The sequence below is a fragment of the Chanodichthys erythropterus genome, chromosome 9 (assembly GCF_024489055.1).
Source record: "Chanodichthys erythropterus isolate Z2021 chromosome 9, ASM2448905v1, whole genome shotgun sequence".
Taxonomy (NCBI): Eukaryota; Metazoa; Chordata; class Actinopteri; order Cypriniformes; family Xenocyprididae; genus Chanodichthys; species Chanodichthys erythropterus.
In genome coordinates, this window is record NC_090229.1 from 19,233,640 (window position 1) to 19,248,155 (window position 14,516).

Here is a 14,516-nt window from a genome sequence, read left to right on the forward strand (position 1 = left end):
ATGTGAGGTTCACACAGCCTTTTGAGTCATATAATCTGATGCAATACACTAAAGCAAACACAATAACCAATTTCCAGAGGACGTTTTGAGAAGGATGACATCCATTTTACCTTTTCACCAAGAAGCAAGGGCAGGCCACAGAAAGGGTTCGCTTTAGACCGCTGCAGGCCATCAAAGCAATAGCTTTTTCCTGCCTGGTTTCCAGAGACTATGATTGTAAACAGAAATATTGCTTACAGTGTACTCTCCTCTTCCATTAAAAATGATGTCAAACATCATGGAGCAGGTGTACTGATGGTGCACTGCTGGCAAATCAGTTGATGAAAAGCATAAACGTGAAAAACATCCTACTAATAACAAAAGCTAGGTCTTACATGTATCAAAACTCTTCTTTTTCTTTTTAAATATCTGTCTTTAATGAGTGAATATATTACATTCAGTGAAAAACAGAACTTTATAACGAAAACCACCAATGAGAGAAAAGATACAGATAAAGTTTTTTTCAAATCTTATTATGGTTTAAATCTCTTAAAAGTGCCATTGTTATGCAAACCCTGTACATACTGAGAAAAAAAAAAAAAAAAAAAAAATGAAAATGATGATGATGAAAGAGATGATTTCGGCATATCATCAGAATCCGTAACAAAGAATTTTATATGCATCGATACAGAGTCCAGACAGACAAATAAAAGCCTAAGATGATAGTCGTTTCACAATATCACATAATAAATAAGGCCAAATAAATATCTACTCAACGTTAAAAGGATTCAGTTCAGAAATGTGATGGCACATAGTCATGTTAATGATTGAGTCACTTGAGATCCATGAGTTCCCGCTCTTGCGCACTCAACCCATGATCTCGCATATTCAAGTCCGTTTAAATGTCCGTCCTTCAAGCATCATGGCTCAAACGTGTAGTTTAAAGTCATGTGTCAAACACGCAAGGGAGGCTCAAGAAGGAACAAGGACAATTCCTGCCTCTGGGAACACGCATTTAACATTCACCAGTCACAAACTGGCACCCACACAGAATTTAAACAGTATTGCTGACCGCAGTTATCGAGGGCTGAATTGTCTCAAATTGGCTGTCTAACAGCAGTCTGCTCTCCTAAGGTCACTCTGAAATACAGGGTCCAGAATTAACCCAAGGATGAATGAATTAAGCAGATTCACTGGCAATAAACTTCTCCACCATTTTTGATTTTTTTGCATTTTTCTTTTAATAATAAAAAAAGGTAATAAATGCATATTATAATTGTAATATTTTATAAAAATAATAGTAATAATACCAGTAATAATAATAATAATTATATTAATATTAATAAATAATTATTAATAATTTAATAACTACCTGATGGTTTATTTCCATCAGTATTTTCATTTTGGATGCTCAACCCTAATAATCATTTCCTAATAAAATTACCATTGTCACCAACACCAACTTTTTTATCAAAGCCAATTTTAAGTCACATTTAACACTTGTTTACTTAATGCTAATTTTGGACCCTGAACACAAACACTTTTCAGTTTTTGGAGTGTATTTTCAGTACTGGAGCATGTAGTAGTGAGACCATACTAAAGCCTTTCTCTCCCTGAGCCTGAGAGCTGGAAGTAGGTCTGGGAGGAAGAAGGAGACAGAGAGAGAGGAAGCGATGATGCTCCCAACAGATTGCTGAAATTGGAGCAGTGGACCTAAGGGAGCAGACCTGCTGGATGGATGGGACTGCGTTTCTTCAGGGTTTCCTTCTCCTCCATGCGTCCTTGCTTGAGCTCCTGATCCGCAAAGCCGGGTCAACACTGTCCCAACGTTACCTCAACGTTGTCCCAACGCTGCCAAAACGAGGCCATTCCTCGTTTCAACCGCATCCGTATGAGGCAGTCTATGGCAGTTCTACATTTATTGAAGTTATCGACATGTTTAATTCAATTTATCTGCCATCTATTTTTTGTTTAAAAAAAAAAATCATCAAAGTCTCACCTATGTCAAATGTAATAATGTAGTTCATTTCTCTGCAAGGAGGTCTCTATTTCTTTTTGACAAATGAAGGGCATTTCTTTCTTAAAGTCCATCTGTGTTTACAACTCGGGGCTCTTGCTGAATCTTTCCGCCAAGACTGTCAAATCTATTTTATCTTAGATCCAGTGCAGAAAAATGCTTTTTAGCTTTCATCTTCTTTTTTTCTGTTTGCAGCAAAAGGATTGTAGAAAAAAAGTGAAAGATTAGCTTGCAATTAGAAGAGGCTAATGAGTGTTAAACCCCCTAAAAGGGGTCTGACAACACGTGGGTAAGTCTCAATGCCCTCTCTTCCACTGAGGATTGATTTGGCAATATATGCATGGGTCTTCAGTGTCATGTTTGCAGGTGCAAAACAACATTCTGGGCTATTAGTGTGAAATACTATTATAAACATCACTACTAATTGTGGCATAATCTGACAAGTCAGTCTATAATCGTGAGTCTTGAAGAAAAATGGTTTTGAAAACTTAATGTTTAATAAGGTTTCTACAAGGTCCAAAATTAACTTTTTGAATCGCATCTTCACACAAGATGTTGTTCATCATATTTTGATTATGCTGGTTTAATATGACTTTATTTAATATGACCCAGACTATTTATTCCATGTTATTTAATATTCAGTCCCAGGCTGAAATGCATGTTTGAGCTGTTTTTAACTGAAAGCATCTTGCAATGACAGATTTAAAAGGGTTAGTTCGCCCCAAAACGAAAATTCTGTCATTAATTACTGACCCTCATGTTGTTACATTAGACTTTAGTTAATCTTTGATTAACACAAATTAATATATTTTTGATTAAATCTGAGAGCTTTCTGGTCCTCCATTGACAGTCTACGCAACTTCCACTATCAAGCCTCTCTGCTCTGGCATCAACACAACACGTAGTATGCCTCGTGGTGCTTTTGTGAACGAATAAAGTGGTAAATTATGTTTTTTTGCACAAACAAAGCACTTGCGTCGCTTCATAAAATTAAGGTTAAACCATTGGACTTACAATGATTGCTTTTATGATGTCTTTACTACTTTTTTGGGGCTTGGAATTGGTAGTTGCGTAGACTGTCAATGGAGGGACAGAAAGCTCACAGATTTCATTAAAAAGAAATTAATTTGTGTTCCGAAGATAAATGAAAGTCTTACGGGTTTTGAATGACATGGAGGTAAGTAATTAATAACCGAATTTTCATTTTTGGGTGAACTAACCCTTTAAAATACGTCAGTGCCATTGTTTTCTCTCAAGATGCACACCAGTCATGTTTTTTTTCTAAGGCATGTTCATAAAAACTACTTAAATGTCATAATTGAACTAAGGCCTAATCCTGGCTTAATCTAAACTCTGTCTGTGGAACCAGGCCATAATGCTATAGTTCCCAATAGAGTTTCCGGCCAACTGGTTAAATTACCTTGCCAAAACCAATTTTAACTTGAATTTGGGGCTTGGTGAATGTTAATGTTGGACCCTGAATTGATTTCAAAGATACAAGGGAACGCAAAAATGGTGACATCCTCTCTAGCATATTAGCAGAACTGTACAATGTGCTAGTGTTGCGGATGAAACTCTCACATTAGTGGACCATCAATCTAAAGTACTTATCGGAGCAGCATACAGTATATTATTTCTTCAGAAGGCTCAAGTAGTGCAGACAACGGATTGGTTTTGACACTTAATATAGATGACGAGTTCAACTCCACAAAGTATAAGCGTCTCGGTGTGCGGTTCAAGTTCGTTTGAGGTTTTAGAGGAAAAATAGCCTTGAATGTGGGTTTGAAGGTACTCGCGGTCACTGAGGAACTGCACCAAGAGTTCATATCCATCTGAGGCATGTGTCACTATGCATGTGTGTATGTGTGTATGTTTTCAACCGTCCTGCTGAGCAAGAGCCTGCAGTTCAGCTGTATGGATAGAGTGCTGTAAGAAGACGTTCTTTCGGCTGTACATGTGTAAAGACAGAGGCCCACGGGGCGGCTGACCCAGACGGCCAGTAAAGGAGGACTGAAGCCTGGGAATAGGCCCTCGCTCGCTTCGCGGCCCCCGCTCGCTGTCTGAAGACAGGCTGCGTGTGGGACTGGCTTTGCTGGGGAGGCTCACACTGCTCCCGGCCACCGCCCGAGGGATCTGAGACGGCCCCGTGTGCTCCGCCTTCCGTGGCCCCGGTACCTCGCACATGGACTGCCCACTTTCAGCTCTTCGTACCAGTTCCCGAACGCCTCCTCCGCCATTGCTGCAAGGCCTCTCTTCACATGGTCGACTGTGCTGGTCTGCAGCGAGCGATCGCGCTGCCCTTCGCTCCCTTGTGAGGCTGCTGCTGGGAATGTTGCTGTTTTGGCCTGTGGGTCGACTTGGATGGATTGCCTGTTAAAACAAAAGATGGGAAAGTGAGAGAAAATTAAGCTACTTAATTCGTTGACATTTTGACAAAGCTTCCTTGGCGGTCTAGAACCTTTTCTAATTGTTTCCCGACCAACTGGAACTTTGCCTTTTTTTAGAAAGACGAGGCCAAAGGCACACATTGTGGGGAGGTGGCACGAGAAAAAGCCTGTGCTGAGGAGTTTGAGCCACCTGTTCATTTTGCACACAACACTGCCTCTTCCTTACATAACTGGCCCTCTATTACTCACAATGTTGAATGAATACAGGGGAAATATTGTGCATGAAAAAGAAATTAGCTGCAAACTCAAGAGTGATTGTTTGATTCATGCTGTAACTCAACGTGTAACTCCGACTGAGCTGGCAGCCAGAAAGTAATACTTGATGCTAATCGGCATTTCACAAAGTGAGGAAACCTAATTAAGTGTGATGTGGCTAATGTGGGAACTTCAGCTGTGACGTGAAATTGAATTTAAAATAGAAGCTGTAATTGAATTTGTATATTATGGGGCAGAATCCATGCGAGGCGTTGAGACTCACATGCCAATGCAGGTGAGAAAGAGGACATGCATCTCACATGTCCTAATCTTATTTTATCATTTACTGCGTGAAATGTCTTTGTTTACCTTCGTACTACATTTCCTTAAAACAAGCACACAAACAATCCAATCTGCAGTTCCGGTTCACAAACTGCACAACCGAAGCCAACATCTGATTCAAACTGTTTTTAAAGCAACAAGATTTGCATTCTTTCATATGTTAGATGGTGCGATTATAATAGGACATTTTCCTTAAATGTTAACTGGCAAGTATTCTATCAGTTATAAATCACATTGTCTGTCTGAATAATTTTTGTCTTAAGCAGTATATTCCATTGAATATTTAATTTATTTCATTTCATTTTTCATTTCTTCCATTTTTTATGTATTTCTTTTAATTTTTGGCCTTGGACTTGTTTTTTGTTATGTTTATTGTTAATTTATATTAAAGGTGATAAAGAGGATCTTTTCGTCGACTGAGAAACCAAAGACTGTTACTGAGTTTTTAAAATGAGCGCATGCGTAAGAACAACTCCCCCTCCTTTCGAGGGAACGCCTCCCAAAACTAGCCACGAGTATTGGAACACCACGAGTATTGTTTACCACCGGAATTCGCTGTATCGTAACTCACAATCTGCAGTTGTTACTCCTGTCTCCGGACAAAAACATCGCATGCGGCGCCTGTGGAGTGTGGAAAGTTACTGGAGCGCGCAGCCGCGCTCGTCTCTCACAAGGAACGTCATGGCAGTGATTGACAAGCCAGAGGGCCAATCGCTTACGCGATGATCGCGTAACGATTGGCTGATGTTTTTAAGGCCCTACCTCGTGCACAGATGATGTATATTAATATTATTCCTTTCAGTGCACCTAATAAATAGTCTTTTATCAGTTAGTAAAGACAGTTTCAAGTAATAGTGCAAAAATGTATAAAACAAAACATCCTCTTTAGCACCTTTAAGGGGTGGTTGATTATGATTTCACTTTTTTAACTTTCTTTAGTGTGTGTGTAATGTTGCTGTTTGAGCATAAACAACATCTACAAAGTTACGACGCTCAAAGTTCAATGCAAAGGGAGAAATTTTCTTTCAAAGAATACGCTGTTTAAGGACTACAACAAACGGCTGGTAGGAACTACAACCGGTTTAGTGACATCACTAACCCTAAATTTACATAAACCCAGCCCCGAGAACATGCAAAAAAGGGGGCGAGGCCATGTTGGGCTGCTTAAGAGAAGAGGAAGAGTTGTTGTAGTAGTGTCTTGTTACCATGTCGTCATTTTACGCCGGACTACTATACAAACGAGGGTCAATTCAACACTGGATTTGCACGAAAGACTAAAATGACGGCACATGCTAGTCGATGCTAGTTGAATCAACTCCACAGTACTACATAACTACATACATTTATCCAGTAACCATTCAGAAACGTCCAGTTGCATTATAAAAGTTGTAACTTTTTCCTGAGTCATTCCATCATTCTCCGACCCCGGTTTGGACAATGTAAGGCTGAACACGTTACTGACAATCATCATTTTGGCTGCGTGAGATTCTACGCGAACAGTTAAAGCTTCGCCCCCTTATGGAAAGTGGGCCAGGAAAAGCAGCTCATTTGAATTTAAAGGGACAGACACAAAAATGGCATGTTTTTACTCACACCCAAATAGGGGCAAATTTGACAAGATATAATAAATGATCTGTGGGGTATTTTGAGCTGAAAATTCACAGACACATTCTGGGCACACCAGAGACTTATAAAAGGAGCATAATAGATCTCCTTTAAATAAATAAATAAAATGTTATTGCCATCATTTTTACTTATCCCATTGCTTTCAATATTTATTTTATTTACCGTTCTTTAGGTTCAATATTTTTTCTATTATTGAACAGCACGTACGGTTTACAAACAATTTTCCAGTTTTTATTTATACCTCCAGCCATTATTCACTTAATATAATATTCTGAACCACTTATTTGTACCTACGAAAAACACACCTTTTCATCTGTCATTTTAAGCATCCATCCAATGGGCAAGTTTGCAGACACCATGCTAATAAGCGGGTGTTTGGGAACCGCAGCTTGGATTTACAATGTCTGTGTCCTCTCAAGTACACGCTCTGCGGCATTCATAGTACAAATTCAAGCCCTAGCAGACATAAATGCATCAGATGGTGACACAGAGAGGGAGAAGTTTGGTACCTGCACTGGAAAAAGGCCAGAAATGCATACACACACACACACACACACACACACACACACACACACACACACACACACACACACACACACACACACACACACACACACACACACACACACACACACACACACACACACACACACACACACACACACAACTACAGAGTCATCCGGTGGAAAAACAGCAACCGGAGTATATCAGACTGATTTAACGGTCGTAATCCATTTGGGTCTTTATTAGCCTGTGAAGAAGCTGGTCCTGTGCTAATGGCACGCTTCTGTTAAAAGCCCTCCGGCTGATTATATGCAGTAGGCTGGAAGTAGCAGGATTCAGCCTACTCATTTTCCACACTTCAGCACACCTACAAACACACACATACACGCTCACGCACGCGTGCGCAACGAGCAACTGTTGCGAAGAGCCACACTGTCTAAGCCGCAGGCAACGGACAGTAATCCTTGTGTATTATGTATAGTACTGGACTGATAACTGAGCACAGAGTACAGATATCTGGCTATGTATTACATGAAAAAAATCCACTCAAGCAAGCAAGGCTCACTCTCATATTCTCCGAAAAAAATAATATGTTTGGGGAGAGAAAACAATTTCACAGCACTTCTCGTCAGTCTCGACAGACAAGAATGTATTTCTTTGTTGTTTATTTTTTTTCCTCCAGAATCATGTAAAATAAATAGACAAGATGAATCTCAGAGGTTTTCTCAAATAAACATGATAAAAAAGAAACACTCCAGTTTCAACTCTGAATTTGTGTGTTGAAACCGTATTTAGAAGAGTATACTCGTCTATTCATCTTTCCGAAGAAAACTAGTGTTAAATACACTGAAACGCACCTTTGTAATCACTCTCAATCAGACAACAACAAAGCGATGGTAAATGATTAAACGCATTTTGGAACACAGCAAGCTGCTATCTTTTGTCACTGTCTTCCAGGTTCTACGTATATTCAGCCAATGAGGGGCAGAGGCACATGTTGACTGCCCGTACTTCCTGAAACTCCATCCGTTTGAGCCTATGTTAAGATGATGAAGAGTGGCTTTCAGAAAGAGAGAGAAAGAGAAAGCGAGAGAGGATGAAGTGCCACAGTCTGAGGGTGCTTAAAGATAAATGGCTGTCCTCCTCGCCAGTGGCTGATTACAAACCGCCCCTGAATGCTTTTAATGAGCTCATGGGCTACCAAGACTGCCACTCTTCCTTAGCACCCCGTGCCATGCTTTGACACATGAGCTCTTTACGGATGTGCAAAAATACATAAACAATTCATAATTTAAAACAAATCAATTATTAAAGACAATGGAGCTTTCTATACGATCTAGTTGATTTGATTTGCTTGTTTGTAGTAAAAAAAAATAAATAAAAATAGTGTTACTACATTGGCCGCAGGTTTCCAGGGTGAATGAATTTCTAAATGTCTATTGATATCAGAATCGTTCAAAAAAAGAGTGCAATGCTGTACAGGAAACAATGTCCATAAAATCCATTTGCATACAGTATGCATGCTGCTGTTCAAAAGATTGGAGTCAGTTAGATTTTTGAAATGTTTTTAAATGTCTCTTACGCTCACCAGGACTGAATTTAAGTTTTTTTTTAAAAGTATTACCATTAAAAAAAAAACTTTTATATTTTAATTAAATTTATTCTTGTGATGTCAAAAGCTGAATTTTCAGTATCATTACCCCAGTCTTCAGTGTCACATGATCCTTCACAAATCACTTTATTATGCAGATTTGGTGATCAAGAGACATTTCTTCTTCTTCTTCTTATTATTATTATAACTGTTATTAAACATCATTATTATTAACCATTTTTTGTGGAAACCATGAGATTTTTGTTTCAGCATTCTTGGATAAATAGTAATTTTAATAGAACTGTATTAAGTTGAAATCAAAATCTTTTTAATAACATTGTAAATGTCTTTACGGTCACTTTTGATCAATTTAATGCATCAGTGAATAAAAATGTTCATTTTCTTGAATGGTAGTGTATATGGACTAATAGTTAAATATATATATACACACACACACACACACACACACACACACATATACATTATATAGTCATTAATTAAAGACCCCCTGTGGTGAAAATCAAGTTTTTAATGTTGTTTATATCAGTGGTTCTCAACTCCTCGGGACCCACTGCTCTGCACATTTTGTATGTATCCCTTATTTAACGCACCTGATTTAGATCATCAGCTCATTGGGAGAGTCTGCATGAACTGAATTGAGTGCGTCAGATAAGAGAGACATACAAAATGTGCAGAGCAGTGGGTCCCGAGGACAGAAGTTGAGAACCACTGGTTTATATATATGTAATGTTTTTAAAATGCTTTAAGACAAACCATCTGAAAATTCATAAGTCAACACCATTGCTGAGTATTTTATGTTTGAAACTACAGTAAACCAAAGACACTAAAACCTGCGATTTTAAATTAGGTTGTGTTTGTGACGTCACAGACTACCTTGTAACCAATCACAAAAACGTGCCAGCAGGCTTTAGCATATCATTAACTATGACCAATCTGAAGCAGGAATGTCTCGAGAGAAGCCAGGTTAACCCCGGTATATTTTCTGGTGATATGAAAAATTGTGTAGATTTAGCAATATAGCGAGTCTATTACGATGTTATGATGAACTATAAGCCTTTCTCCACTGACGTTCTGAGTTGTTCAAAGCGTTTGTAAGGATACTGATTGTTAGAAGGCAGCTGTCTGTCTCTGAGGTGAGGAACAGGAACATGGTTTGTGTAACATTAGCAACACATTATTAGCTGTTTGATAACGTAGTCAAACAAAAGGCTAATCATATTAATTCATATTAATTAATGACAGAACCGTCGCAAGGGCTGTGCCAAGTGTCCGAGCGCATAGGGGCTCGCTCCAAAGTAAAGTGACAGCTGACTTGAAGTAAAGCAAATAAAGTTCATGTTTTTGTCCTTTGAAATATTTTAATACTATAAAGCATAGCTATGACAATATTACTGAGCGTGACCGTGATTCATGTGCATATGTCAGTCAGAGTGTCCTTGCACGTCAAGTTCTGAGAGAGTTATTCAGTCCATTATAAATTCTGATTTTGGCCACCTCTAGAATGGATTAAACCATAGATATTAGCCTACCTGATAACTTCAAGTAAATACGCTGGAAATCCGCGCTCATTCAAGGATGTGCATTTATTTCATGTACGGAGAAGGCACGGGATTTCATCTGAACGTTTTTTTTTTTAAATCGGAACTCCAAAAAGCAACAAAATTGTCAAACATCCATTTAGCGCATGTTCACAGAGGAAAACGGCTGCTTGTTCTCTCGATATTGTCCGGTAAAACTGAGAAATCGCTTCAGGTGATTCAGTGAGAGAGCAGTCCAAACAAATGCAAATGGATTCAAACCGTTTTGCAAAGACGTTTTACCAATTCATCATTTAAAACACAATTTAAGCTTTTTCTTAAATATCCACAACACAAACAACAAACTGCTCATCACTACGGCAACAGTAGACTCTCCGAGCTAGCGTGAGCGAGTGGAGGCGGGGCTAATTTGTATATTCATTGATTCATTGAGAGTTACATTCAAGCTATTTTAAGGCATGAAGAAATTTTTTTCACTTGAATTTTTTTTAAAAGTATGTCATTTTGGTGATCAAAGATGAGTTTTAAGGGATAAATTATTGACTACAGGGGAACTTTAATATGGTCACAATACACTGTGTATCTCTATTAAAAACAGAGAAGTTTGAATCTAAAAATGGAAAGAACTAACAGATTTATAAAAAAATAAAAAACTCAGGCTAAACAACCTAATATTGTACATTATCATAAAAAATTACCCATGACTTATGCATAATAGAACAAATACAGCAGATTATCTGTATTCTGTCAATATAGCTGCCCTAAAAGCTCTTGTTCAAGTTGATAGATTTATTACATAAGCATTTTTGACAGGCCTTTTGACAGCACATTAAAGCATAAGGCGCTCTCAGCATGCTAAAAATCCCCTCTGAGAAGTTGCAACTCCTTGCTTATCCCCTTGCCAAAAAACAAAACGAAACAAAAAAAATCTCTATAACCAAGTTAAACTCATGAACTGACTAATCGTTCAGAGGGCGATTAGCAGAGCATCCTGACCCATCCATAGAGCACCACTCCTCTGTGATGAGATTAAGAGACGGAAATCGGAAGGAAAGTTACAAAAGAGAGGAAAACGTTTATGTGCGCTGAAACGGTGATCGATTGAGAAAGACTGATCAATATTTGAGGGCTGAAAAAGAGGCTCCCGAAAAATATAAAAACAAAATGGATGGTGGCACATAGGAAAAAAAACTGAGACCGTGAAGATGTGAAAGAGAAACAAGAGGAGTTGAAAGACAATGTAAGAGCGGGCGTGCGGGGTGGGGCGCTCTCTTCAGCGAGATTCGTGTGAGCCTTGTTCCTAGATGATGAGGCATGATGGAGGCTGGATTTGATGTGTGGAGTAACTGAGCACACTTCAAAGACTTTCCCCCCTATTGAGCCCCTCCAACAGCTGTCAGCTTTAGGGAAGATAAGATTCTTTACAGTCCTTGTCTTGTTCTCTCTGACAGCACAGGACCTGGATAAACAATAACGGGAAATATATATCAAGATGCGGAGGGGGGAAAAATCCAAGTGAGAGTGAAAGAGATGAAGGGAGGAAAGAGACAAAAAAAAAAAATCATAAATTGAGTTTCTATCAGATAAGGTGGCAGATGTCTTCAGAAGCTGATGAGATTGTTGCAACTGCCTGGGTGTCATCGTAAAGCCGCAGCTGCCTGTTTAAGGACCGTCAGCTTCATGAAGTAAGTTTGTGTGTGGCTTTCCACAACAACATGTGTCACATAACTTAAGTGTCATGAGCTGACTTTGAATCAACATGACGAAACATAAAGCAATGGAGTAAACCTACCCTCACCTTACGTTCCAGCTAGTTCTATTTAACCAGCCTCTCCAGACCAAAACTTTCACAGAGATTTGCTGTCCCCAAGTGCGACGGACAAAAATAACAGTCTTTTGTAAGGCTTTCTGAGCCGAGCAGCCCATAAGCAACCTGGCATGATGCATAATTTTCACTCCATCTGGGGCGATGGTGGCGTGGAGGCTGAACATGATTCATGGTGCCAAAGGTTTGAGAGCCCTCAGGGTGGATTGTTTTCTGTATCTTGTCCGCTGGCGTCCATTTGGTTCGGTGTCACTCTGTGGAGAGTTGAACTGTCATCCTCTCATGGCTGCTAATGTTGAGCCAGGCTGAGGACTCGAGCTAAAATCGATGTGATGACCTGTTCTGCATGGCTCAGTCCCAGACTTTTATGTCAGGTGTGAAAGTATATGAGGACACATGTCCTCGAGCCAAATAAGTCACCTGTGTTGACACGGCAGAAGAAGTCCTATCACATTAACAGAACTTAATATGTGTGTGTCAACATCTGCACCTAGGTGAGAAGATTCCACATAAAAAACGGAAAATTTCAAACAAACGATGCAGAAACAACATTTAGGGCCAGATTTGCTAAACTGGGCAAATTAGCGCGGGAACGCACTTCCACAAAAAAGTGAGATATTTTACATAAAAGATACTGAGTGAGATATTATTATATTACATAAAAGATGTTTATATATGGTCAACAAGAAAAAAAAAATTGCTGAAATTATTAAAATGGCCCCGTTCAAAAAGGGGGAATTTGAATATCAGTGTAAACTGTACTTAATTTGTCTTCTGGGAAACATGCAAGTATCTTCTGTTGCTTCTGAAAGGCAGTACAAAATGAAAAAATAAATATATATATATATATACATACATACATACATACATACATACATACATAGGGTATGGAAAGTTCAGACCCCCTTAAATTTTTCACTCTTTGTTATATTGCAGCCATTTGCTAAAATCATTTAAGTTCATGTTTTTTCCTCATTAATATACACACAGCACCCCATATTGACAGAAAAACACAGAATTGTTGACATTTTTGCAGATTTATTAAAAGAGAAAAACTGAAATATCACATGGTCCTAAGTATTCAGACCCTTTGCTGTGACACTCATATATTTAACTCAGGTGCTGTCCATTTCTTCTGATCATCCTTGAGATGGTTCTACACCTTCATTTGAGTGCAGCTGTGTTTGATTATACTGATTGGACTTGATTAGGAAAGCCACACACCTGTCTATATAAGACCTTACAGCTCACAGTGCGTGTCAGAGCAAATGAGAATCATGAGGTCAAAGGAACTGCCTGAAAAGCTCAGAGACAGAATTGTGGCAAGGCACAGATCTGGCCAAGGTTACAAAAAAAATTCTGTTGCACTTAAGGTTCGTAAGAGCACAGTGGCTTCCATAATCCTTAAATGGAAGATGTTTGGGACGACCAGAACCCTTCCTAGAGCTGGCCGTCCGGCCAAACTGAGCTATCGGGGGAGAAGAGCCTTGTTGAGAGAGGTAAAGAAGAACCCAAAGATCACTGTGGCTGAGCTCCAGAGATGCAGTCGGGAGATGGGAGAAAGTTGTAGAAAGTCAACCATCACTGCAGCCCTCCACCAGTCGGGGCTTTATGGCAGAGTGGCCCGATGGAAGCCACTCCTCAGTGCAAGACACATGAAAGCCCGCATGGAGTTTACCAAGATGGTGAGAAATAAGATTCTCTGGTCTGATGAGACCAAGATAGAACTTTTTGGCCTTAATTCTAAGCGATATGTGTGGAGAAAACCAGGCACTGCTCATCACCTGTCCAATACAGTCCCAACAGTGAAGCATGGTGGTGGCAGCATCATGCTGTGGGGGTGTTTTTCAGCTGCAGGGACAGGACGACTGATTGCAATCGAGGGAAAGATGAATGCGGCCAAGTACAGGGATATCCTGGATGAAAACCTTCTCCAGAGTGCTCAGGACCTCAGACTGGGCCGAAGGTTTACCTTCCAACAAGACAATGACCCTAAGCACACAGCTAAAATAATGAAGGAGTGGCTTCACAACAACTCCGTGACTGTTCTGGCCCAGCCAGAACCCTGACTTAAACCCAATTGAGCATCACTGGAGAGACCTAAAAATGGCTGTCCACCAATGTTTACCATCCAACCTGACAGAACTGGAGAGGATCTGCAAGGAGGAATGGCAGAGGATCCCCAAATCCAGGTGTGAAAAACTTGTTGCATCTTTCCCAAAAAAGACTCATGGCTGTATTAGATCAAAAGGGTGCTTCTACTAAATACTGAGCAAAGGGTCTGAATACTTGGGACTATGTGATATTTCAGTTTTTCTTTTTTAATAAATCAGCAAAAATGTCAACAATTCAATCTCTGTCAATATGGGGTGCTGTGTGTACATTAATGAGGGGAAAAAAATTAACTTAAATGATTTTAGCAAATGGCTGC

At 39.4% G+C, this 14,516-nt stretch overlaps 1 protein-coding gene across 3 annotated transcripts in view; it reads right to left on the minus strand.

Annotated features, from left to right (window-relative positions):
* Positions 1–541: 541 nt before the first annotated feature.
* The window catches only part of ccser1 (coiled-coil serine-rich protein 1), a 95,515-nt gene continuing 81,540 nt past the window's right edge, over positions 542–14,516 (minus strand). For 2 of the 3 annotated variants that reach the window (XM_067394907.1, XM_067394906.1), the window contains one exon: positions 542–4,366. In XM_067394907.1, the coding sequence (XP_067251008.1) occupies positions 3,872–4,366 (495 nt within the window). In that variant the 3' untranslated portion in view covers positions 542–3,871. The remainder of the gene's footprint in view (positions 4,367–14,516) is intronic. The other variant, XM_067394908.1, reaches the window with a different exon arrangement.